A 24998-nucleotide genomic window follows, 5' to 3' on the forward strand; every position below is an offset into this window, starting at 1 on the left:
TTCTATTGTAAACGTTCTGTGGTAGTAAGATTGAGATCGTAATTAACACTACAGTTAAGGACATCTACTAATGGTTAAATTTCATTCTAAAAATTCTCTCCTTTCTAATGATGTGACTCTCCTGTGGTCTCAAGGCTTGAAGAGCTCCTAGAAAGTAAACAGGTTGTCTTATTACTGCTTTACCAGAACCCCCAGGAAGCTCCAATTTAAGGAAATGTGGCAACAGTTCCATAGACTGAGAACCTATTTAAATAAATAAACATTAAAAAAAAACTATCAAGAGTGAATCTCTCTGTAAATTGTAAAATATATAACTACCCGATGAAATTTTTTCAAATGAATAACTATTAAAAGAATAAATGTCTCAAAGGAATAAATTTCTCCTTCACTGCACCAAACCACAAAACCTGCAGTTGAAAGGGAACATTTTCAAATGAAGAACTGTTAAATGAAAAAAACTATTAAAAGAAATCATTTTCTAAGCTATGAGCCCGCATTAAAAATTTTACACTTCAGCATTGCCTTTATATCCTTGCATATAGTTTTTAAATGATATCGATAAACTCATAAACAATAAATTCACTCTCATATATTACCTACTTGGATGAAAGGTTATTAATTACTGGTAGATATTCATACAACATTTTATGTACAGGAAAAACTGATGCAGAATTTATATTCCACTAGAAAGGAAAAAAAAGGAGGTGGGAGAGAATAGTCTGTGAATATATAATTGGCTCCACTGAATAAAGACTTTTATTCACCAGGGTTTAAATTTAAGTATCTTTGGGCACTTTTCTCCATGAACATGAGTCCTCATCTTGCTCATGCACAAGTAGAAGGATATATACAACAGCAGTTACTAATCTTTCTTTCACAGTGATGTATATATTAAAATTATTCATATGTGGAGTTCACTCTCATGAATTCCCTGAGAATTAAATGGAATTGGATACCCCTTTGTCTCTCATTCAAGAAATCACAAAATATTCAACTGAGAAAAAAATGATGGTATCAGAGCAATAACTGTGATATGTACTAATTTATATAAAGAGCAAGCAAATCATTTATTAATTTGAGTTTTTATTAGTAGTCATAGTTATTGCTAGATATAGCAACCTATGACATATCTGTTTGACACCAGGTCCCCAAGACACTGTTATATAGTCCTAGTTCTAAATTTATCTTCTAGTCCATGGCATAGGGTAAGGCACACAGGAGTGGAGCTGGGTTAACTGTATGCATAAAAGAACAGGGATCTAAGGTTCCAAATATCCCCTCAGTGGCTAATCTCAGAGTTATGAATGTTGTGATCATCAATGCAAGTCAAATAAATAGATGAGCAAATTATTTTGTTGACACAATGTTACTATGGCTTCTCATAGTACCATTTGTTTGTAAAAAATGAACACACACACACACACACACACTTCATATTCATTTTTGACAACAAACAGTTAAATAATATTATGAGTATTATCTACCAGAGATATTTACTTTGTCTATTACATTGGAATCACTAAAGTTATGCCCTAAATTTAGGATTTTGAATCCTCTTCCTTGAGGATACTTTCCCTATAATCATGGATTTTGTGGAAATAATAGGCACTGAATATTCTTTTCCATTTTATTCAGCTATCAAACATCACCCAAAAGGGGTTTGTAACCTTTAGCTTAGAGCTGGAAAGTAGTCTGTAGGCTCTCCAGTAAACATCTCTTGAAAGTCATTTAAAAGATACGAGTAGACTAAAACACAAGTGACTATTCGATCCTTTCTTCTGAAGCCTTGGTAATATTGTTCCACAGTCCATTAATGCTTTTATTTTTTAGAACATATATTTATATTTTTCAAATATTTTAACTTTGTAATTAAAAAAATAAAAACAAACTAATAAAATATTTGGTGAAAATTTCTACTTTGAGGAAATGAGAAAGCAATATAACACCTTCTATGATGTGATTTGTTTTTCTGTGAGTAATTTCATCATCAAATTACCCATAAATGATCCATATTGGAAAATTTCTTTTATTATTTGAAATCAATCTTTGAAGTTTTCCTATAACTGCTAAATTCTTTTCAAGAGAAGATAGCCCATATCAATTTAATATAAAGAATAAGATCCTGCTCTTTCTCATCTGATCTCCAATTTTAACGTATAATAAATGACACAAAGAAAGTATTATGGTTCACTGTGTTAATAATATGTGTCTAGGGGCACCTGGGTGGCTCAGTCAGTGAAGCATCTGACTTCGGCTGAGGTCATGATCTTGTGGTTCTTGGATTTGAGTCCCATGTTGGGCTCTGTGCTGACAGCTCAGAGCCTGGAGCCTGCTTCAGATTCTGTGTTTCCCCCTGTCTCTGCCCCTCCCTTGCTCATGCGCTCTCTCTCTTTCTCTCAAAAATAAACATTAAAAAATTTTTAATGGTATATGTCTATAAAATCAACTGTTCTTAATTTAAAAAAGCTCACTAGCTATAATAGGAACTACTCATAGAAAAGTTAAGTCTTCAAACACATAGCAACATCCTAAGTGTCCATCCTAAGATGAATAGATAAATAGAATACACGTGCTTGAATATTATTTTGCCAGAAATGAAGGCATTATGCCAAGTGAAATAAGCCAGACAGGGAAATACTGTGTGATCTCACTTATGTGTGGAATCTAAAAAAAAAAAAATGGGGTTGCTAGAAACAGAATAGATTTGATGGTTGCCAAAGGTGGAGAATGGTGGGTGGGAAAAATGGGTGAAGGTGGTTAAGAGGTAAAAATTTCCAGTTATAAAATAAAAAGTTCTGGGCATGTAATATATGGGATGGTGACTATAATTAACAATATTGTGTACTTCAAAGTTGCTGAAAGATCTTAAAAATCCTTATTACAAGGAAAAAAATTGTAACTATGTGAGGTGATGGATGCTAAATAAACTTACTCATTATGTTGTAACTTTAAACTAATACAGTGTTATATGCCAATTATATCTCAATAAAACCAAAAAAGAAAACACACAAAAAAGAAATATTAAGGTTTTAATAGCTAGGCGTCAGACATTGTATTTTGTTGTCAAGATCCCAGTGTTTTCATTGGGTACTCTAATTCTAATGGTTTAAATTTCCTAATTGTATACAGATGATCAGTGGAACCTATGCTCATTCATTTCCTTTTGAAGTTGGTGAGACACAGTCATCACTTCAGTCAACACTTTGGAGTCCATTTATTTTAATTATATCCTTTTATTTACAAAAAACCATATTCATGGTATGTAGAGATTTGACTTAATCTTTCAGAGCCCTTGTGGTATCAAGTTCCATGATTCTTGTTAGAAGTATAAAATTAATATCTAATAAATGCTTTCATTGAGTGGAGAGAAATATGTATTTGTTGAAAAATATTGAAAAAACATTTTCAATATAGTTAACAAAAACCTTGTTTAGAATTAAGCAGCTAGATGCTTTTATCCCTTGTTTTGCTACTGATAAATGTCATGAGCTTATTGGATTAGAGAATCAAGTTTACATGCATGGTTAATGGGTTCAACTCTAATTCTTCTGTTTCTATCTGAGCAATGCTGTTCCATAAATGGATAATGTAATTAATACTTTTCTCACAAGCTGAAAATGCTTTGCTGTTTTAGTGCCTTATTTGGCATGTTGAAATGTAGACTATTGTCACTTTTCAACTTATACATTAGAAATATTGTTATAAACACTCAAAGAGACCAAAATATAGTACTTTAATTTAAGCATGCATGACTTTAGGCATGAATCTCCAAGAACTCTTTATAAGTGTAATACTTTGAAAAAGTCAGTAGTTTGTAAAAGTCAATCATGCTAATATCATGCTTTAATTCACGTTAAACTAAACGAAATAAGATAGTATAAAATCATTTACCAATCTTCTTTTTTCCTGAAAACTTTCTAATATTTATTACAGTAGATGTTTACATAGCCTATTAAATGATACAGCTCTATTGGAGATCTGGGAGAGGCTATATAATTTAAGAGCTTAATGGTAATCCAGCAACTGATTTGAAAACCAAGATACAGAAGAATAGAAAGAAGGAAGGGACATTGTTTATAAGATAATGGTGGGAGTCAAGAGGGAAATAAAAAAAAACAAATTACCTACCTGAATTGAAGTATGTAGCACACAAATATTTCAGTTAACTCAAAATCATTTAAGTTTACTTGATAAAAAGAGTTAAATTTAAATAGTTTCTAAAACAAAAAAGTACTAGTGGTGTATCCTAAAGAGTTCAAATAATGCTTTTACTCCTATCACTAGGATAGATAAGGTGTGTGCACAAATTGAAATACATTTTGTGGGAATGAGAAAGATCTGGGTTTGGATCTCAAGCTTAGCATTCTAGTTGATTAGTTGAAAATATTTCTTAACTTTTTGTCTTTCAGCTGCTTCACAGAGATAATAATAGTACCTACACTTTAAGGTTTTTTTCATAATTATTTACCATAGTACCTGGAACTATAATTTATAAATACTATGTAATGTTATTATCTACTTAGATTTCAAAAAGAGAAAATGGTTAAGTGTTCTATGATAAACAGTAAAAGTTTAGCATTGAGTCTATACATATATAATCTCAAAAGAAATTATTCTTTTGGAAGTCTGGATAATATTGTTTTGATAGTACCATGGGAATTATGCTTTCAAATTTGTTTTAACTTGGAAATGTAGGCAAGATGCTATTTTTTATTTACAAAAGAGGATATTTTAGAAAATGTAAGGGGCGCCTGGGTGGCGCAGTCGGTTAAGCGTCCGACTTCAGCCAGGTCACGATCTCGCGGTCCGTGAGTTCGAGCCCCGCGTCAGGCTCTGGGCTGATGGCTCAGAGCCTGGAGCCTTTTTTCCGATTCTGTGTCTCCCTTCTCTCTGCCCTTCCCCTGTTCATGCTCTGTCTCTCTCTGTCCCAAAAATAAATAAACGTTGGAAAAAAAATAAAAAAAAAAAAAAAAAGAAAATGTAAGATTTCTGATTTACAAACCTTCTCATAAATGGCAATAGTCAAAAGCACAGTAGCTTAATATATACAATAAATGATGTTTACCTCAACTCATATTCTCTTAGCTTTATTTATATGGCTCCCCAAGGAAGTAGAAGCAGAGGATGGGTAAAATAATCTTTAAAAGAGATTTGTTGATGTATGTGGTAAAAAGAGGATATTGAAAATGCAAGAGGAAGAAGGAAATGGGGGGGGGGGAGATAACTTGAAATCACTATCTTTGGTGAAGGGTTAGAATTCCAGCTTTACTTCTTAAGTGGTGACCTTGTACAAGTTTTTAAAACTTTCTACTTCTGTTTTCTCATCTGTAAAATGGGGATAAACACTTCTTGCTTTAGAGGGTTGATATGACAATGAAATGATATAATAAAGGACATGTACTTAGCATAGAGCTTGAACATGGTTCATGATTTATGACTGGTATATAGTATTATGGGGACTAGGAAGATATAAAAAGTCATACTTGAGTGTCTTACATTTACTCCTGGGTTGATAACCCTTCATCACTCTTTTATCTTTCATGTTCAAGTCTTCTACAACTCTTCCATCATTTTGCTATTAATCAGAAAACCACATGCCCCAGGGCACGTGGGTGGCTCAGTAGGCTAAATATCTGACTCTTGATTTTAGTTCAGGTCATGATCTCATGGTTTGTGAGCCTTGCATAGGGTTCTGTGCTGATGGTGCAGAGCCTGCTTGGGATTCTTTCTCCTCTCTCTGCCCCTCCTCTGTCTCTCTCTCTCTCTCTCTCTCAAAATAAATAAATAAACATTAAAAAAAAAAGCACATGCCTAAAAATTAGCCAGATTTCTTTTATAAAGGCTTTTGCTAAAATTACTTACTATCTCTGCTTGCAAAGTGCCTCTGAAAATGGAGACCTATTTCTTGAATATATTTTGTAGAAAAAAACTTGCCTAGGCCAAAGTAGCTTCATTAGTTAAAAATACTGTCTGCTTCATTTAATAGTATTTTCTTTTAGACTTTCTTAATTACTTCAACTAAATGCTTAATTTTTTAATAAATCTTTTTTTAGAAACATATACTATAGAGACATTTGTGAACCCTACAACGTTTTGTGTTTTCTCTGCACACATCAATGCCTGACAACAGTAGATTTTCTAATTGTCTAAGTAATTCTGTCCAAGTCCCATTTGGTCTGGTCTTCAAAGCCCCATTAAATGCCATTTACAAGGCCAATACACATAACCCTAGAGAAAACCAATACAAAAATATTAATTTTATTGTGTTTATTCCATAATTTGTGAACTCAATGAAATTTCCTAAGTAATTATCATGAACAAGAACTGTGAAGGTATAAATAGGAACAAAGCAAGATCCTTTCAGAAGTAGGAATGTAATGGACATTGAAAGAACTTTTAATAGGAAATTAAATGAGTCTTCTGGACTTGGGATGAGTCAAATGTAACCTCAATTGTTAAAGTGAGATTGGCCAGACAAAATCACAGAATTGCTAAGAATCAGAGAAACGAAATTTTATGATCCTTTTCCGTTACCCTCCTTTAGCTCATATATATATATATATATATATATATATATATATATATATATATGATTTTAGCACAAGGAAGGTTTTGGAAAAAATATTGTAAGTTTAGTAGAAAAATGTGTTGTGGCATCTCCTTACATCCTTAGCTGTCAATAGAAGGGAAATGGGAATGTTGTTTCCCTCTCAAGCTAAGTGAGAAGAGGAGGAAATCACTGCTACAGAGTACAGATGCTTACATCTCACATCCTGGCTGAATGCTGTCGAGCTTCAGAATTTTGCAATATGGCCCAGTCTGATGCTATTTAACCAGAGTGGAGACCAAAATAGCTCTTTAGAACATCAAGTTTGGCAGCTCAAGAATGTGATTACAGGGGGCCAAGTGGACACTATGGAAGGTAAGTTTAATTAGGCTGGCTGGGATCACTCCCAAGTAAACTTCCTGCTAGAGGATAGGATAATCTCCAAAGAACTCAGTGCATCTTATAAGAGAAAGAAGCAGCATGTGGACGAATGTTGTTACACATTGCACTCAACACCCATGTGAGTACTACACCCATGTGAAAACTACCTAAGTAGTTTTCCTCCTTCTTCTTATCTTGCCTATAAAGTGACTGGAGCAGCAGCTGGAAGGTGAGGGAAGAAGTGGAAAGAAAGAAAAGAAAAATGAGCTCTTGGTTCAAGCCTATTCTGGGAAAGAACAAGAGAAAGCATGGACTGGATGTGAGATTAAAGTTTTTATTTAATTTATTTTATTTATTTATTTAATTTATTTAAATTAAATTAAAATGGAAGTTTTTAATACCTGAAAGTGATACTTCCCTAATATCTAAAAGTGCCTTGGATGTATATAGTTGGGGCTGAAGTCAGAGATCAGAGGAAGCATAATGGAGAAAATAAAATTATTTTATGTTAAAATTACACAGAGTTCAGTCTGTTAGTAAACCAATTACATAACTATGATGCAGTGCAGAAAATGCTAAGACTAGGAAAGATTTTCATCTGATTGTCTACTTGACACTCAATTATCTGGCCAAGCATTTACCTATTAAATGTAGAAAAAATATTTTGCTTTCTATGGCCAGAAATATGTGTGTGTCCTTTTCCATTTCAGAGTCAAGAAAGAATGGCAGGTCAGAATACAATGTGCTAAGCAACTGGAAAACTATATGAATGTGAAACAAATTTTTTAAGCAAGTTCTTTAATTTGACACTTCTCTTTTTCTGCTCCTTTTGTCTTGTCTATGCTATAAGAAACAAAGAAAATGGCCATATACTGGTACAATTTCACAATCTACTTATAGACTGGTATCTGGCTAGATAACAAATGCAGCATGGAAAGCTAGACAGGGGTAGAGACGGAGATTTAGAGGAGAGGCATCATGTGTACTGTGCACCACATTCTGAAAGTCTCCCTTGATTCCCAAGCCATCAGGTGGGCTGAGTGGCCAGACTTGATGGTGCAGTCTGTGGCAGAGACTTCTCAATAGGAGGGCATCTTGGAGGAGCCAGATATAAGCCAAGAAAGTGTATTATACTTATTGTATCAATAGACATACATTTAACCTGAAAATATTTCCTAAATGTGAAAAAAGTGACATGCATAATTACTATTGTTAAAACTTCCATTGAACAAAGTAATAACTCATTTACATTGATGATGATGATGATGATGATGATGATAAGTGGCTAATATTAAGCATTTACCATGTGCCAGGCACTATGTTAAGCTCTTTACATGCATTATATTATTTAATATAAAGAGCCAATGGAGTAGGTTGTGATTGTCTCCATTTTATAAGTGGGAAAATTGAGCCTTGAGCAATTTATATATCTTATCTATTTCACTGCTAATAAACAGCAGATAACATTAATCCAGATCTGCCTAATTCTAAAACTCAAATTTTTAATTACAGGTTGAAGATAGAAGCTTCTTTTCTTTCTTTCCTTCTTTCTTTCCTTCTTTCTTCTTTCTTTCTTTCTTTCTTTCTTTCTTTCTTTCTTTCTTTCTTTCTTTCTCAATCTCTTATTTCATCATAAATTTGTTTTTGATGTTTATTTATTTTTGAGAAAGAGAGAGAGAGACAGAGTGCAAGTGGGGAGGGAGAGAGAGAGAAAGAGACACAGAATCCAGAGTAAGCTCCTGGCCCTGAGCTGTCAACACAGAGCCCGAGTAGGGCTTGAACTCAGGAACCATGAGATCATGACCTGAGCTGAAGTAAGACACCCAACCACCTGAGCCACCCAGGTGCTCTTCTGTTATTTCATTATTTGAAATAAAGAACTGCAGATATTGAGATTTATACAAAGAGCTTTGATAATAATAAACATTTTATACTACAGAGAAAACCAAACCTTTCTAAATAATAGATTACATAGTTAACTCTATCTTATGTCCTTTTCATTTATATTCAACAATTAGTGTTATAAATGCATAAATTGTGGAATATTAAAGTTCAATTAAATAAGAAAATTGCTGTTGTTGTATTCATTTTTACATATTTTTCCATTTTTCCATTCACTTCCTAAAAGTGTATATTTTACATTCACTTCCTAAAATGTGATTTTTTTTTCTCTTGTGTTCTCTTTTTAAATGATAGAGAAAGCATTTCCTTTACCCAACCCAAAATAATATATGGGTTTGATGATAGTAACACATTTCCAAAATAAAACAGAATTATATCTATCTGCCTATCTATCTATAATCTATCTATTTATCTATCATCTATTTATCTATCTACTTACCTATCATGTATCTACATATATCATCTACAAAAACTTGTATGAAAATTATACTATAAATAAATAAATACAAATGTGCATTAAAGTAAAAAACATATGTATATTACTATTTTGATATTCTAATAATAAGTCACATTGACCCAATTTATCTTATATTTATTGACTGTTAAGAGTATTTTGATGAGTCTAAAATTCAAAATATATCTTAGAGGAAACTGCAAAGAAAAATTATTTTTTTTTGGTGTGTGGGAAAGAAACAATCCCAAGGTAAAAATGCTTTACTAAACCTGCATTGGGATTTAGAATATTCAAGTAAATAGGATACTTTTAAAGGAACATAAAACTTTCAACTCAATATCTTGAATGTGAGACCTTTCTCTTTCTCAAGAGCTTCTCTTTCTCAAGTAGCTCTGTTGATTTTCAGAGATTACTTGGTCCGTTAGAACAGGATCATCTTTTAAAATGCAGAACATGTACTTAAAAGAGGCAGAGTATGTCAGTTGAGAGGGCATCTCAGGATATTTGTGTCCCTTTTAATCTGTGCTGCCTGATAAAACAGACACAAAACTCAACACTTGGTTCAGCACCATTAGTAGTTTTAGCCCTGTGTGGTACCAAAGTACAAGAAGCATTAAGTAGACTGTACAAGCCTTCCTCAACTAACTTTCAAAGGGGTGCATTGCATGCAGTTTTCATGCTATTTCTTTTCTCTTCCATGAGATTTTAACAGACTAAATAAAGTATGCCATGTATATAGAACTAATAAAATGGAAAGGCTTGAGTTATATGATTGAGGTAGCTGCAGGAAGAGATGAGGGTCAGGTCTTTCAGAATGTATCATCTGAATGCAATTTCCCTTGAAAAATAAAAGTGTTTTTGCTGAAGTGTTTTTAAATTGTACAAGGAGATTTATACTATAAAAGTCTAAAAGGATTATTCATCTGAAACAGATTATTTATTTTCAAAATGAATATTTATAGAGAACCTCTGAATTAGGCAGTAATCTTTGCCTTTGTTTAAACACAATTAACAATATGCAAAATAAGGCAGTTTTTTTTTAGAAAATATGTGAGCATAAGTACTAATATTGGCAGTCATTTCAATATCTACATAGTGACTGCATAAAATGAGAAATGAGTAACCTGTTATACTCTTAATTAGTGAACACCTGTACACAATGAAAGCATGGCTGATTTATGAATGCATGAAAATCTAACCAGGCAATTAATATTCAATTTAAAATTCAAACTATTGAAAAAATAGCAGAAAAAAAACAACTTGTACTAGGCAAATCACAAAAGCAGAAAAGTTGGATTTTCTGTGAATGAATCTTTTCCAACATATTTAGGCTACTTTATCTTTTATTTTCTTGATTGCTTAATTTTTATATAGAAATAATTTGAATAACTTTTGTATAGCTATTCCCACTTAGTGCAATAAATTAACCATTTGGTATTTTTGTCTTTTTTTCAAAGGATTAGACCTAGTGTGTTTTAGAGGAAAAAATAAACTCTTTTGATGGTTTATTTTAATTATTATAAGCTTTATTCAATTTGTAAGAATTTACAAATCACATTTTTGGTTCAATTCTATAACCATAACACAAAATGAACAATTAATTCTTAGTCTTCTATCTATATGTATCTCTTACCTAGGTACTGGTTGGGTAGGGGCATGTGAAGGAAATAGAAGGAATATTTCCTTTAATCTGTCAACAAAAACATACAGAGTACCAGTGCCAAAATATTGTCTTAGGTGCTGAAGATATAACACTACAACATTATACAAAAATCCTCATTCTCAGTGCACTGACATTCTAATGATTGAGATTCATATATTATCAGAGTGTAAAAATATTAAAATTATTTGTTTTTTTCCTCCTTGTATCTGAAATTTACCCCTTTTTCTGTTTTCGGATTGGTCTCATCAGCATTATTCACATCTGTGTTTGCCTAAGCTAGTGCCCTACTAGACATTTTTTAGTAGACAATTTTATAGGACATAAGAGATAAGTCCTTAAAAGAGATAAGTCCTTATTGATAAGTCAATAAAACTTTGTTCAAAGTAATAAAAACTTTATGAAAATTTTTTCTTTATTTTTTTTCTTTTTCCATATTTTGGGCTAGATATTTAAATTTTGTTTTTTAATATTTTTAATTGTTTTAAAGTTTATTTTTGAGAGAGAGCATGCCCGCCCAAGTTGGAGAGGGGCAGAGAAAGAGGAAGAGAATCCTAAGCAGGCTCCATTCTGTCAGCACAGAGCCCTATGTGGGGCTCAAACCCTGTAAGCCATGAGATCATGACTTGAGCTGAAATGGAGAGTTGGATGCTTAACCAGCGGAGCCACCCAGGTGTCCCTAAAATTTGTTTTTAAATAAAATTGCTAATTCCTCTATGTGACCATTAAAAACATTTTAGAGATAATTCATTCCAAAAGACCAGAAGAATGCTATATTTTCTGTCAGGAAGGAGATGGATATTTATTGTACACATAGGTGTCAAGGGGGCAGCAAGTCAACTTAAGATGATGTTTGCCTTTGCAGAGTATAATTTATGACATGTAGGTGGTGAAGGGCAATATAGAGTTCTAAGGAAGTACACTGAAATTAAAGTTTACTGTTAACCACTGGAGAAAAAGAGGTGGGCATATCTATTCTGAATTTTATGGATTTGCTATATAAAATTAGTACATAATTAGAAAAAGAAATTAACTGCTTCAATTTCATGGTAACTTGAAGATGAGTGCTAGGGTTGGGAGGAAATTGAAACATCTAGATGCATTTGCAGAAACAAGAAGAAAAAGATCTGAAAACAAATAAAATGAAATAATTATTTTAAAGGAAATAATTTTATGATGTCTAGGTAAGTGAATCCAGAAAAAAAATTATACTAAAGCAAGCAATCATGGGTAATTCAACTTGCTTTCAAAATGATTAGCACATGCTAAATTGAATTCTGATTCTCCAAAATTCTTACCTGCCTCATTTGTACGGATCATTCGAGATGGGGTGCTTGGATCTCCAGTCCCAATTGGATTGGTAGCCACCACTCTAAATTCATATTCCACCCAGGGGTTAAGGTCCACTGCCATGGCTGACTCCATGTCACCTGTTATGATTTCTGGGACTATGGCGAGGAAAGAGATTTCATGGCATTAGGAGGACTCAGAAACAGTTACAAATGGCGATCAAGGATATCACAGGTATAACAGAATCAGTAAACTGATGCATAATTCCTTATTACACAAGGTCATGGTGTCGTCTCTGGTCTCATTAGTAAAATGAAAATCAATCTTTAGGAAGTAAGCACTTGTCCATATCAAAGATTGTTGTAGTTAATTAGAATTCTTTCATTTCATCTTTATACATAAATTTCTGTTACATAACTTGCCATTATCTACACTAAAAATCATTTTGTCAACCTCTCAGCCTCAAATAAGAGGCTTACTGTGCTATAATTTAAGCAAATAGTTCTTAAATTTCTAGGGAAATTTCTTGAGCAGTTTGCGTCTCTCAGTTCTGGCAGGCATGCTTAGCCACTTGGCAGTTAAAAGCTGCAAACCCCTCTAATTTAAAAACAGGTTTGTGGAATCTAAGCAGAAGCTCTGCACTCTTCTTGGAATGATTTTTGTGCTAAAGTTTGATTTTATTAAAACACAAAATTGTCAATACAATTATCATGGAATAAAATACTTTTTACTTAGTATATATGCTATATTTGGGACTGCTTTTCTTGTTCATTCAGCTCTGCTGTCTAGGAAATATTTCAGGAAAGAACATTTGTCACAGGTGTGGAAATAGGGAAATAGGAGAACCTTCCTTAGGATATGCAAAGATCCTCTGGATTTATGTCAATACTGGATTTCTGTGTAAGCGTGTTAAGATGGGGGAGGCTCTTGATTTGATGACTGTTCAATTTTACTATGACAATATGGAATTTGGATTTTACATGAAAATATCTTTTGAAATGTGTCAAGAGAATGTTAACAAATAATCAGTTCTGTGAAAGGTGAATGATCAGAGCATTGGCAGTGTGGGCTGCCTGACAAACGTCATATTACTGCAAAGCTGAATTTTTTTGAGGCAGTGAAATGAAGACCTGGAGAAAAGTCTGCCTGACTGCACTGGCAGCTGAGCAACATCCTTGGAGTCTAAGACATAGGGGAAAAAAGGCCACTGCTCACTTCATAGCTTGGTGAAATGCTGCCTTTCAAATATAACATGGGAAGATTTCTCCAGACAGTTAGCCCTCCCTATCTCCTAGCCTACACTGTATCATCAATACTTGCTTTGATCCATAAAAGACTTACCTCACTGTTTCATTTACTTCTGTTTACGTCAGTCACCTCAAGCAACTCTAGACATCTAAGTCATCCCTCATCCTTTTTATTCTAATCCCCATAGAATTCTGCACATATCCTTTTCTGCCCTAGTTCCCCTCCTTCTCTACTCTGTGAAATCTGTTTACTGTGACCTCTGGAATTCATAATCCTTTATTAGCAAAATCTGTATATCATTTTCCTTCCTGAACATCCTTCCAACTTTTACTTTAATATAATCCTTAATCCCCAGTAAGGAAATTTTATGCCTCTGAAGGGATGGCTCTCTTAAGATATAGTAGACAAGAGTAACCAGTCCATCTTGGTTGTGTACACCCTCTCCTTTGTCTCCAATGGATTTTTTCCATTAGCATATAAGCATGAAGGTATTTTCCCCACCAAAACCCTGCAAAAACAAAACAAAATTCTCTCAAAACTTCCTCTCCTTCTAGCCTTCATGCAGGTTCTACTTCTTGAGAGCTGTTTGTGCTATTATTTGCTGTCTCTAATTATTTTCCTTTTTACTCACTCTAAACATAAAGATGGGAAGAAGATATCCTACCTTTAAGCTCTTACCTCCAGCTTTCTCCCATTACCACTCCTGTCAAGATTGCCAATGGTCTTTATTACTAACCCTATTGTCAGGTCTCTGTTCCTCATCTTTCGTGACCTAACATCATTCTTTGACACATTCTTTTTTCTTTGAAATACTTTTTAAAACATAACTTCTGTTTTTTTCTGACATGACTATGTCTTATTAGTCACCATTGCTGATTTCTTTTCATCTTTTAGATTTACCCAGTTCTACTAACTCCTTGGTGATCTTATCTAGTTTTATGGTTTTAAATACCTTCTGTGTGCTATGGCGCCAATTATTTTCATCCATGAGCCTCTTCCCTAGACTCCAAACTCATTTGTCCAATGGCCTAATGGACATTTCTATTTGGATATGGTTCTCAACCTTAAATTCCACCTCCTATTTCTGAAGTATTCCCTATTCAGTGAATGATAATTGTATTCTTATGGGTGTTGTAGCCAAGATCTTGGAGTTATCCTGGATTCCTTTCTTTTCTCCTTGTCTCACTTTAACCCATAGGCAAATTATAAAATTGCTGATATCAAAATATGATTTCTTCACTTCCTTTTGCAACAAAACTTCTTAAAAGTTTTGTCTATGTTTTCTTTCATTCTTTCTTTTTTTTTTTTAAATTTTTTTTTTCAACGTTTATTTATTTTTGGGACAGAGAGAGACAGAGCATGAACGGGGGAGGGGCAGAGAGAGAGGGAGACACAGAATCGGAAACAGGCTCCAGGCTCTGAGCCATCAGCCCAGAGCCTGACGCGGGGCTCGAACCACGGACCGCGAGATCGTGACCTGGCTGAAGTCGGACGCTTAACCGACTGCGCCACCCAGGTGCCCCTCATTCTTTCTTTTTTTAATGAATTAACATACAGTGATATATTAGATTCAGGTGTACAATATAATGATTCAAAAATTCTATGCATTACTCAGTGCTCATCAAGAGAAATGTGCTGTTGATTCCCTTTATCTTTTTACCCTTTCCCCCACCTACTTCCTTTCTGACAACCACCAGTTTGTTCTCAGTATTTAAGAGTCTCTGTTTTTTTGTTTGTTTGTTTGTACCTTCTTTCTGTTTGTTTTTGTTTCTTAAATTCCACATATAAGTGAAATCATATGGTATTTGTCTTTCTCTGACTGACTTCACTTATCATTATACTCTCTAGGTCCATCCATATTGTTGCAAATAACAAGATCTCATTCTTTTTATGGCTTTTTAACATTCCATTATATACATGTAGCATATCTTCTTTATCCATTCATCTATCAACAGACGCTTGGGTTGCTTCCAATCTTGACAATTATGAAAAAAGTGCTACAATAAATATAAGGGTGGGTATATCTTTTTAAATTAGTGTTTCCTTTTTCTTTGGGTAAATACCCAATAGTGGAATGACTCATTCATATGGTAATTCTATTTTTAATTTTTTGAGGAGCCTCCATACTGTTTTCCATAGTGGCTGCACCAATTTGCATTCCTATCAACAGTGCCCAAAGCTTCATTTTCTCTACATTGTTGCCAACATTTATTATTTTTTATCTTGTTGATACTAGCCATTTTGACTAGTGTATATCTCACTGTGGTTTTAATTTGTATTTCCCTGATGATTAGTGATATTGAGCATCTTTGCATGTGTCTTTTAGCCATCTGTATGCCTTCTTTGCAAAACTGTATATTCAGACCCTCTGCTCATTTTTAAATCAGATTATTTGTTTTTTTTTTTTTTTTGGTGTTGCATTTATATATATTGGATATTTACTCCTTATCAGATATATTATTTGCTAATATATTCCCCTATTCAGTAAGTTGCCTTTTTGTTTTATTAATGTTTAATTCACTGTGTAAAAGCTTTTTATTTTGGTGTAATCCTAATAGTTTAATTTGGCTATTATTTCCCTCTCCATAGGAGACATATCTAGAAAAATGTTGCTATGGCTGATATAAAAGGAATTACTGCCTATGCTTTCTTTTAGGAATTTAATGGTTTCAGGTCTTACACTTAGGTCTTTAAACTATTTTGAGTTTATTCTTGTGTATGGTGTAAGAATGTGGTCCAGTTTTAATTCTGTTGCATGTAGCTGTCCAGTTTTCCCAACACCATTTACTGAAGAGGGTATCTTTTCCCTATTGTATATTCTTGTCTCCTTTGTTGTAGATTAATTGACTATATACACATGGGTTTATTTTGGGGGTCTTTATACTGTTCTATTGATCTATGTGTCTACTTCTGTGCTAGTACCATGCTGTTTTGATTACTACAGCTTTGTAGTATATCTTGAAATCTGGGAATGTGATACCTCCAGCTTTGTTCTTTTTTTTTTTTTTTTTCAATATTGCTTTGGGTATTCAGGGTCTTTTATTGTTCCATTCAAATTTTAGTATTTCTGTGAAAAAATGCTATTGGCATTTTAATAGGGATTACTTGAAGTCTGTAGATTGCTTTGGATACAATGGACATTTAAACAATATTGGTTCTTCCAATCTATCAACATGGAATATCTTTTCATTTGTTTGTGTCATCTTTAATTTCTTTCATCAGCGTTATAGTTTTCAAAGTACCAGTCTTTCACTTCCCTGGATAACTTTAGACTAGGTATTTCATTATTTTTGGTGCAACTATAAGTGGAATTGTTATTTTTAAATTTTTCTTTCCTCTACTTCATTACTATTATATAGAAATGCAACAGATTTCTGTATATTAATTTTGTGTCCTCTGACTTTACTGAATTAATTTATCAGTTCTAGTAGTTTTTTGTGGAGTCTTTAGGGTAGTATCTATATAGTATCACGTCATCTGCAAATAGTGAGCTTTACTTCTTTCCTACCAATTTGGTGGCCTTTTATTAATTTTTCTTGTCTGATTTCTGTGGCTAGGAATTCCAGTGTTATTTTAAATAAAAGTGGTGAAAGAGGACATCCTTGTCTTGGGTTCTGATCTTAGAGGAAAGGCTCTCAGTTTTCACCATTGAGCTATGGGGTTTTCATGCATGGCCTTTATTATGTTGTCAGATATGTTCCTTCAATACTTACTTTGTTAAGTTTTTTTTTATCATGAATGGATGTAGTTCTTTGTCAAATGCTTTTTCTGCACCTATTGAGATGATCATAGGATTTTTATCCTTTGTCTTGTTAATGTGGGATATCACACTGCTTGATTTGCAAATACTGAAACACGGTGCATCCCAGTTATTGTGGCAAATGACCTCCTATTTTGAACCCATTTTTGTGAGACTTTAGTCTTTATTATTTTACTAAAATTACTATTGTCAAGGTAACCAATGACCTCCATGTTGCTAAGATCAATGATAAATTCTCAATCTTCATCACACTTCACCTGTCAGTAGCATTTGACAGAGTTGATTACTTCCTTTTCCTTAATGAATTTTATTCTTTTGTCTTCCAGGATATCACATTGTCTTGGTTTTCCTTTTAACTAAATGGTTAGTTTTCTTTTGTATCCTTTGTCTTTTTCCTCTTTTCTACAACTTCTTACTATTGAAATGCTCCAGGGCTCAATTTTTCTACTTTTTTCTTCTTTATTTTGTGTTCATATACTTTACATGACATGCAATCTTATGTTTATAAAAGAAATTTATATGCCAATAACTTTCCAGTTTATATCTTTATTCTAAACCTCTCTCTTAAACTGAATCCTCATGTATCTAATTGCCTATGCTTAGGGGCTCTATATCCACACATACAGGGGTCCTATAACCACAGTGAACACCTGTATTCACTGGGGGTTAAAGCTTCAACATATAAACTTTGGAGGAGTCACAATTCAATCCACATCAGGCAGGTTTCAATTTTAAATAAAATGATCAGGATAAGTCTCATTGAGAAGACACAGTCGAGTGAAGTTTTAAAGGAAATGTGGATTTAGTTATGCCGATATCTAGGGGAGAAGCATGTCAGGTAAAAGGCACAACTAGTGTAAAGGTATTAGAAGCATTATATGTAAGAACATTAGAATATTGGTGAGTCAGGAGCAAAGTGAGCTCTGGGGAAAATGGTAAAGATGAATGGAGAATGATAGAAGATGATAGGACCAAGTCACATAGGAGTTGGGTTTTCATTCTGAAAGAAATGGAGAGACACTGGAAGACTGATATTCTAAGTCTTATCTTTAATACATTAGTTCAGACTATGTTGAGAATAGGAAGGGGGCGCCTGGGTGGCTCAGTTGGTTAAGTGTCTGACTTCGGCTCAGGTCATGATCTCATGGTTCAATGTTCGTGGGTTTGAGCCCCACATCAGGCTCTGTGCTGACAGCTCAGAGGCTTGAGCCTGTTTCGGATTCTGTGTCCCCCTCTCTCTCTGCCCTTCTCCTGCTCACACTTTGTCTCTGTCTCTCAAAAATAAATAAACATTGAAAAAAATTTAAAGAACCTTTAAAAAAATAGGAAGTAATTATACTTAAATGAGGTAACAAGGATGGGGTTCTTATCTGGTAGAATTAGTGTCCTTATAAGAAGAGATTCCAGAGCACTCACTTCCTTTTTTCTCTTCCGTGTGAGGACACAGTGAGAAGGCTGCAGCTGCAAGCCAGGAGGAGAGTTCTCACCAAGAATTAAATCAAATTGGCCGGCACCTAGATCTTAGAATTCCCAGGCTTTAGAAATGTGAGAAGAAAAAGTTCTGTTATTTAAACCACCAAGTTTATGGTCTTTTGTTATGGTAGCCTCAGCAGACAAATACACTGCCTATACCATAATACTTCTGATCCTCCTTACAATACTTCCTTAATTTTTTTGTTCACTAACTTCTTTGTGTTGTTTCGTTTTTATTTTTTATTTAAATTTTAGTTAGTTAACATACAGTGCAATATTGGTTTCAGGAGTTGAATTCAGTGATTTATCACTTACATGCAACAACCAGTGTCATCACAAGTGCCCTCCTTAGTACCCATCACCTCTCTAGTCCATCCCCCACCCACCTCCCTCCATCAACCGTCAATTTCTTCTCTATCAAGAGTCTCTTGTGATTTGTTTCCCTCTCTTCTTTTCATCGCCACTTCCCATATATTCGTCAGTTTTGTTTCTTAAATTCCACATATCAGTAAAATCATCTGGTATTTGTTTTTCTCTGACTTACTTTGCTTAGCATAATACACTTTAGCTCTATCCACATTGTTGTAAATGGCAAGATTTCATTCTTTTTGTTGGCTGAATAATCATCCATTGTATATATACCATATCTTCTTTATTCATTTATCAGTCAATGGATTTTTGGGCTCTCGCCATAGTTTGGTTATTGTTGTAATGCCGTCATAAATATTGGGGGTGAATGTACCCCTTCATATATGTATTTTTGTATCTTTTGGGTAAATACCTAATAGTGCAGTTGCTGGATCCTTGGGTGTTTCTATTTTTAGTGTTTTGAGGAACCTCCATACTATTCTCCATAGTGGTTGCACCAGTTAGTATTCCCACCAGCAGCGCAAGAGAGTTCCCCTTTCTCCACATCCTCACCAACAACTGTTGTTTCTTATGTTGTTCATTTAAGCCATTCTGATGGGTGTCAGGTGGTACTTCATCATGCTTTTCATTTGTATTTCCCTGATGATGAGTGATGTTGAGCATCTTTCCATATGTCTTTTAGCTATATGGATGTCTTCTTTGGAAAATGGTCTATTCATGTCTTCTGCCCCTTTCTTAACTGGGTTGTTTTTGGGTGATGAGATTGACAAGTTCTTTATAGATTTTGAATACTAAACCTTTATCAGATTTGTTGTTTACAAATATCTTCTCCCATTTTGTAGGTTGACTTTTAGTTTTATTGATTGTTTCCTTGGCTGCACAGAACCTTTTTATCTTGATAAAGTGCCAATAGTTCATGTTAGCTTTTGTTTCCCTTGTCTTTGGTGATATGACTGGTGAAGTTGCTGTGGCCTAGGTCAAAGAGGTTTCTGCCTGTGTTCTTCTCTTGGATTTTGATGGTTTTCTGTCTCACATTTAGGTCTTCAATCCACTTTGTATTTTTGTATGTGGTGTAAGAAAGTGGTCCAGTTTCATTCTTCTGCATGTTGCTGTCCAGTGTTCCCAACATCATTTGTTGAAGGGACTGTCTTTTGTCCATTGGATATTCTTTCCTGCCTTGTTGAAGATCATTTCACCATACAGTTGTGGGTCCATTTCTGGGTTTTCTATTCCGTTCCATGGTTCCATGTGTCTGTTTTTGTGCCAATACCATACTGTCTTGATGACTATAGATTTGTACTTGTTTATTATGTTCCCTCTTTATTGTTTGTACTCACCCATGAGAATACAATATCCGCAAGGATAGGGCCTAAAATACTACCTGGAAGGTGTTTGACAAATTTGTATTGAATGAATGAAAGAGGAGTTCAAATTGCCAAGTGTGATAAAAATTACATTTAATTTCAGTTTTAACCTTGATGTAATTATTTCAGGCTTTACATTAAAAAAGAAAACGAATATAATCTATAAAAATACTTCTTCCCAAAGGTACATATATTTATATTTTCTTAGAAATAACTATAGGTTTTATTTTTTTTTCAATATATGAAATTTATTGTCAAAATGGTTTCCATACAACACCCAGTGCTCATCCCAAAAGGTGCCCTCCTCAATACCCATCACCCACCCTCCCCCCCTCCCACCACCCATCAACCCTCAGTTTATTCTGTTTAAAAAAAAAATTTTTTTTTAACGTTTATTTATTTTTGAGACAGAGAGAGACAGAGCATGAACGGGGGAGGGGCAGAGAGAGAGGGAGACACAGAATTGGAAGCAGGCTCCAGGCTCTGAGCCATCAGCCCAGAGCCCGACGCGGGGATCGAACCCTCGGACCACAAGATCGTGACCTGAGCTGAAGTCGGACGCTTAACCGACTGAGCCACCCAGGCGCCCCTGTTCTCAGTTTTTAAGAGTCTCTTATGCTTTGGCTCTCTCCCACTCTAACCTCTTTTTTTTTTTTTTTTTCCTTCCCCTCCCCCATGGGTTTCTGTTAAGTCTCTCAGGATCCACATAAGAGTGAAAACATATAGTTTCTGTCTTTCTCTGTATGGCTTATTTCACTTAGCATCACACTCTCCAGTTCCATCCACGTTGCTACAAAGGGCCATATTTCGTTCTTTCTCATTGCCCTGTAGTACTCCATTGTGTATATAAAACACAATTTATTTATCCTTTCATCAGTTGATGGACATTTAGGCTCTTTCCATAATTTGGCTATTGTTGAGAGTGCTGCTATAAACATTGGTGTACGAGGGCCCCTATGCATCAGTACTCCTGTATCCCTTGGATAAATTCCTAGCAGTGCTATTGCTGGGTCATAGGGTAGATCTATTTTTAATTTTCTGAGGAACCTCCACACTGCTTTCCAGAGTGGCTGCACCAATTTGCATTTCCACCAACAGTGCAAGAGGGTTCTCATTTCTCCACATCCTCTCCAGCATCTATAGTCTCCTGATTTGTTCATTTTGGCCACTCTGACTGGAGTGAGGTGATATCTGAGTGTGGTTTTGATTTGTATTTCCCTGATAAGGAGCGACGTTGAGTATCTTTTCATGTGCCTGTTGGCCATCCGGATGTTTTCTTTAGAGAAGTGTCTATTGATGTTTTCTGCCCATTTCTTCACTGGGTTATTTGTTTTTCGGGTGTGGAGTTTGGTGAGCTCTTTATAGATTTTGGATACTAGCCCTTTGTCTGATATGTCATTTGCAAATATCTTTTCCCATTCCGTTGGTTGCCTTTTAGTTTTGTTGGTTGTTTCCTTTGCTGTGCAGAAGCTTTTTATCTTCATAAGGTCCCAGTAGTTCATTTTTGCTTTTAATTCCCTTGCCTTTGGGGATGTGTCAAGTAAGAAATTGCTACGGCTGAGGTCAGAGAGGTCTTTTCCTGCTTTCTCCTCTAGGGTTTTGATGGTTTCCTGTCTCACATTCAGGTCCTTTATCCATTTTGAGTTTATTTTTGTGAATGGTGTAAGAAAGTGGTCTAGTTTCTTCTTTCTGAATGTTGCTGTCCAGTTCTCCCAGCACCATTTGTTAAAGAGACTGTCTTTTTTCCATTGGATGTTCTTTCCTGCTTTGTCAAAGATGAGTTGGCCATACGTTTGTGGGTCTAGTTCTGGGGTTTCTATTCTATTCCATACGTCTATGTGTCTGTTTTTGTGCCAATACCATGGTGTCTTGATGATTACAGCTTTGTAGTAGAGGCTAAAGTCTGGGTTTGTGATGCGTCGTGCTTTGGTCTTCTTCTTCAAAATTACTTTGGCTATTCGGGGCCTTTTGTGGTTCCATATGAATTTTAGGATTGCTTGTTCTAGTTTCGAGAAGAATGCTGGTGTAATTTTGATTGGGATTGCATTGAATGTGTAGATTGCTTTGGGGAGTATTGACATTTTGACAATACTTATTCTTCCAATCCATGAGCAGGGAATGTCTTTCCATTTCTTTAAATCTTCTTCAATTACCTTCATAAGCTTTCTATAGTTTTCAGCATACAGATCTTTTACATCTTTGGTTAGATTTATTCCTAGGTATTTCATGCTGCTTGGTGCAATTGTGAATGGGATCAGTTTCTTTATTTGTCTTTTTGTTGCTTCATTATTAGCGTATAAGAATGCAACTGATTCTGTACATTGATTTTGTATCCTGCAACTTTGCTGAATTCATGTATCAGTTCTAGCAGACTTTTGGTGGAGTCTATCAGATTTTCCATGTATAGTACCATGTCATCTGCAAAAAGCGAAAGCTTGATTTCATCTTTGCCAATTTTGATGCCTTTGATTTCCTTTTGTTGTCTGATTGCTGATGCTAGCACTTCCAACACTATGTTAAACAACAGCGGTGAGAGTGGGCATCCCTGTCATGTTCCTGATCTCAGGGAAAAAGCTCTCAGTTTTTCCCCATTGAGGATGATGTTAGCTGTGGGCTTTTCATAAATGGCTTTTATGGTGTTTAAGTATGTTCCTTCTATCCCGACTTTCTCAAGGGTTTTTATTAAGAGGGGTGCTGGATTTTGTCAACGGCCTTTTGTGCATCGATTGCCAGGATCATATGGTTCTTCTTTTTCTTTTATTAATGTGATGTATCACGTTGATTGATTTGTGAATGTTGAACCAGCCCTGCATCCCAGGAATGAATCCCACTTGATCATGGTGAACAATTCTTTTTATGCTGTTGAATTTGATTTGCTAGTATCTTATTGAGGATTTTTGCATCCATATTCATCAGGGATATTGGCCTGTTGTTCTTTTTTTTTACAGGGTCTCTGTTTGGTTTAGGAATCAAAGTAATACTGGCTTCATAGAATGAGTCTGGAAGTTTTCCTTCCCTTTCTATTTCTTGGAATAGCTTGAGAAGGATAGGTATTATCTCTGCTTTAAATGTCTGGTAGAACTCCCCTGGGAAGCCATCTGGTCCTGGACTCTTATTTGTTGGGAGATTTTTGATAACCGATTCAATTTCTTCGCTGGTTATGGGTCTGTTCAAGCTTTCTATTTCCTCCTGATTGAGTTTTGGAAGAATGTGGGTGTTTAGGTATTTGTCCAATTCTTCCAGGTTGTCCAGTTTGTTGGCATATAATTTTCATAGTATTCCCTGGTAATTGTTTGTATCTCTGAGGGATTGGTTGTAATAATTCCATTTTCATTCATGATTTTATCTATTTGGGTCATCTCCCTTTTCTTTTTGAGAAGCCTGGCTAGGGGTTTGTCAATTTTGTTTATTTTTTCAAAAAACCAACTCTTGGTTTCGTTTATCTGCTCTACAGTTTTTTTAGATTCTATATTGTTTATTTCTGCTCTGATCTTTATTATTTCTCTTCTTCTGCTGGGTTTAGGCTGTCTTTGCTGTTCTGCTTCTATTTTCTTTAGGTGTGCTGTTAGATTTTGTATTTGGGATTTTTCTTGTTTCTTGAGATAGGCCTGGATTGCAATGTATTTTCCTCTCAGGACTGCCTTCGCTGCGTCCCAAAGCGTTTGGATTGTTGTATTTTCATTTTCGTTTGTTTCCATATATTTTTTAATTTCTTCTCTAATTGCCTGGTTGACCCACTCATTCTTTAGTAGGGTGTTCTTTAACCTCCATGCTTTGGGAGGTTTTCCAGACTTTTTCCTGTGGTTGATTTCAAGCTTCACAGCATTGTGGTCTGAAAGTATGCATGATATAATTTCAATTCTGGTAAACTTATGAAGGGCTGTTTTGTGACCCAGTATATGATCTATCTTGGAGAATGTTCCATGTGCACTCGAGAAGAAAGTATATTCTGTTTCTTTGGGATGCAGAGTTCTAAATATATCTGTGAAATCCATCTGATCCAATGTATCCTTCAGGGCCCTTGTTTCTTTATTGACCGTGTGTTTAGATGATCTATCCATTTCTGTAAGTGGAGTGTTAAAGTCCCCTGCAATTACCACATTCTTAGCAATAAGGTAGCTTATGTTTATGAGTAATTGTTTTATATATTTGGGGGCTCCCATATTCGGTGCATAGACATTTATAATTGTTAGCTCTTCCTGATGGATAGACCCTGTAATGAGTATATAATGCCCTTCTTCATCTCTTGTTACAGCCTTTAATTTAAAGTCTAGTTTGTCTGATATAAGTATGGCTACTCCAGCTTTCTTTTGGCTTCCAGTAGCATGATAAATAGTTCTCCATCCCTTCACTCTCAATCTAAAGGTGTCCTCAGGTCTAAAATGAGTCTCTTGTAGGCAGCAAATAGATGGGTCTTGTTTTTTTTATCCATTCTGATACCCTATGTCTTTTGGTTGGCACATTTAGTCCATTTACATTCAGTGTTATTATAGAAAGATACGGGTTTAGAGTCATTGTGATGTCTGTATGTTTTATGCTTGTAGCGATGT

At 34.8% G+C, this 24998-nt stretch overlaps 1 protein-coding gene across 2 annotated transcripts in view; it reads right to left on the bottom strand.

The window, feature by feature from the left end:
- The window catches only part of CNTN5 (contactin 5), a 1378474-nt gene that overhangs the window by 60904 nt on the left and 1292572 nt on the right, over positions 1-24998 (bottom strand). For both annotated transcript variants that reach the window (XM_045483542.1, XM_045483543.1), the window contains one exon: positions 12243-12392. In XM_045483542.1, coding sequence (XP_045339498.1) covers positions 12243-12392 — 150 coding nt within the window. The remainder of the gene's footprint in view (positions 1-12242; positions 12393-24998) is intronic.

The sequence above is a fragment of the Leopardus geoffroyi genome, chromosome D1 (genome assembly GCF_018350155.1).
Source record: "Leopardus geoffroyi isolate Oge1 chromosome D1, O.geoffroyi_Oge1_pat1.0, whole genome shotgun sequence".
Taxonomy (NCBI): domain Eukaryota; kingdom Metazoa; phylum Chordata; class Mammalia; order Carnivora; family Felidae; genus Leopardus; species Leopardus geoffroyi.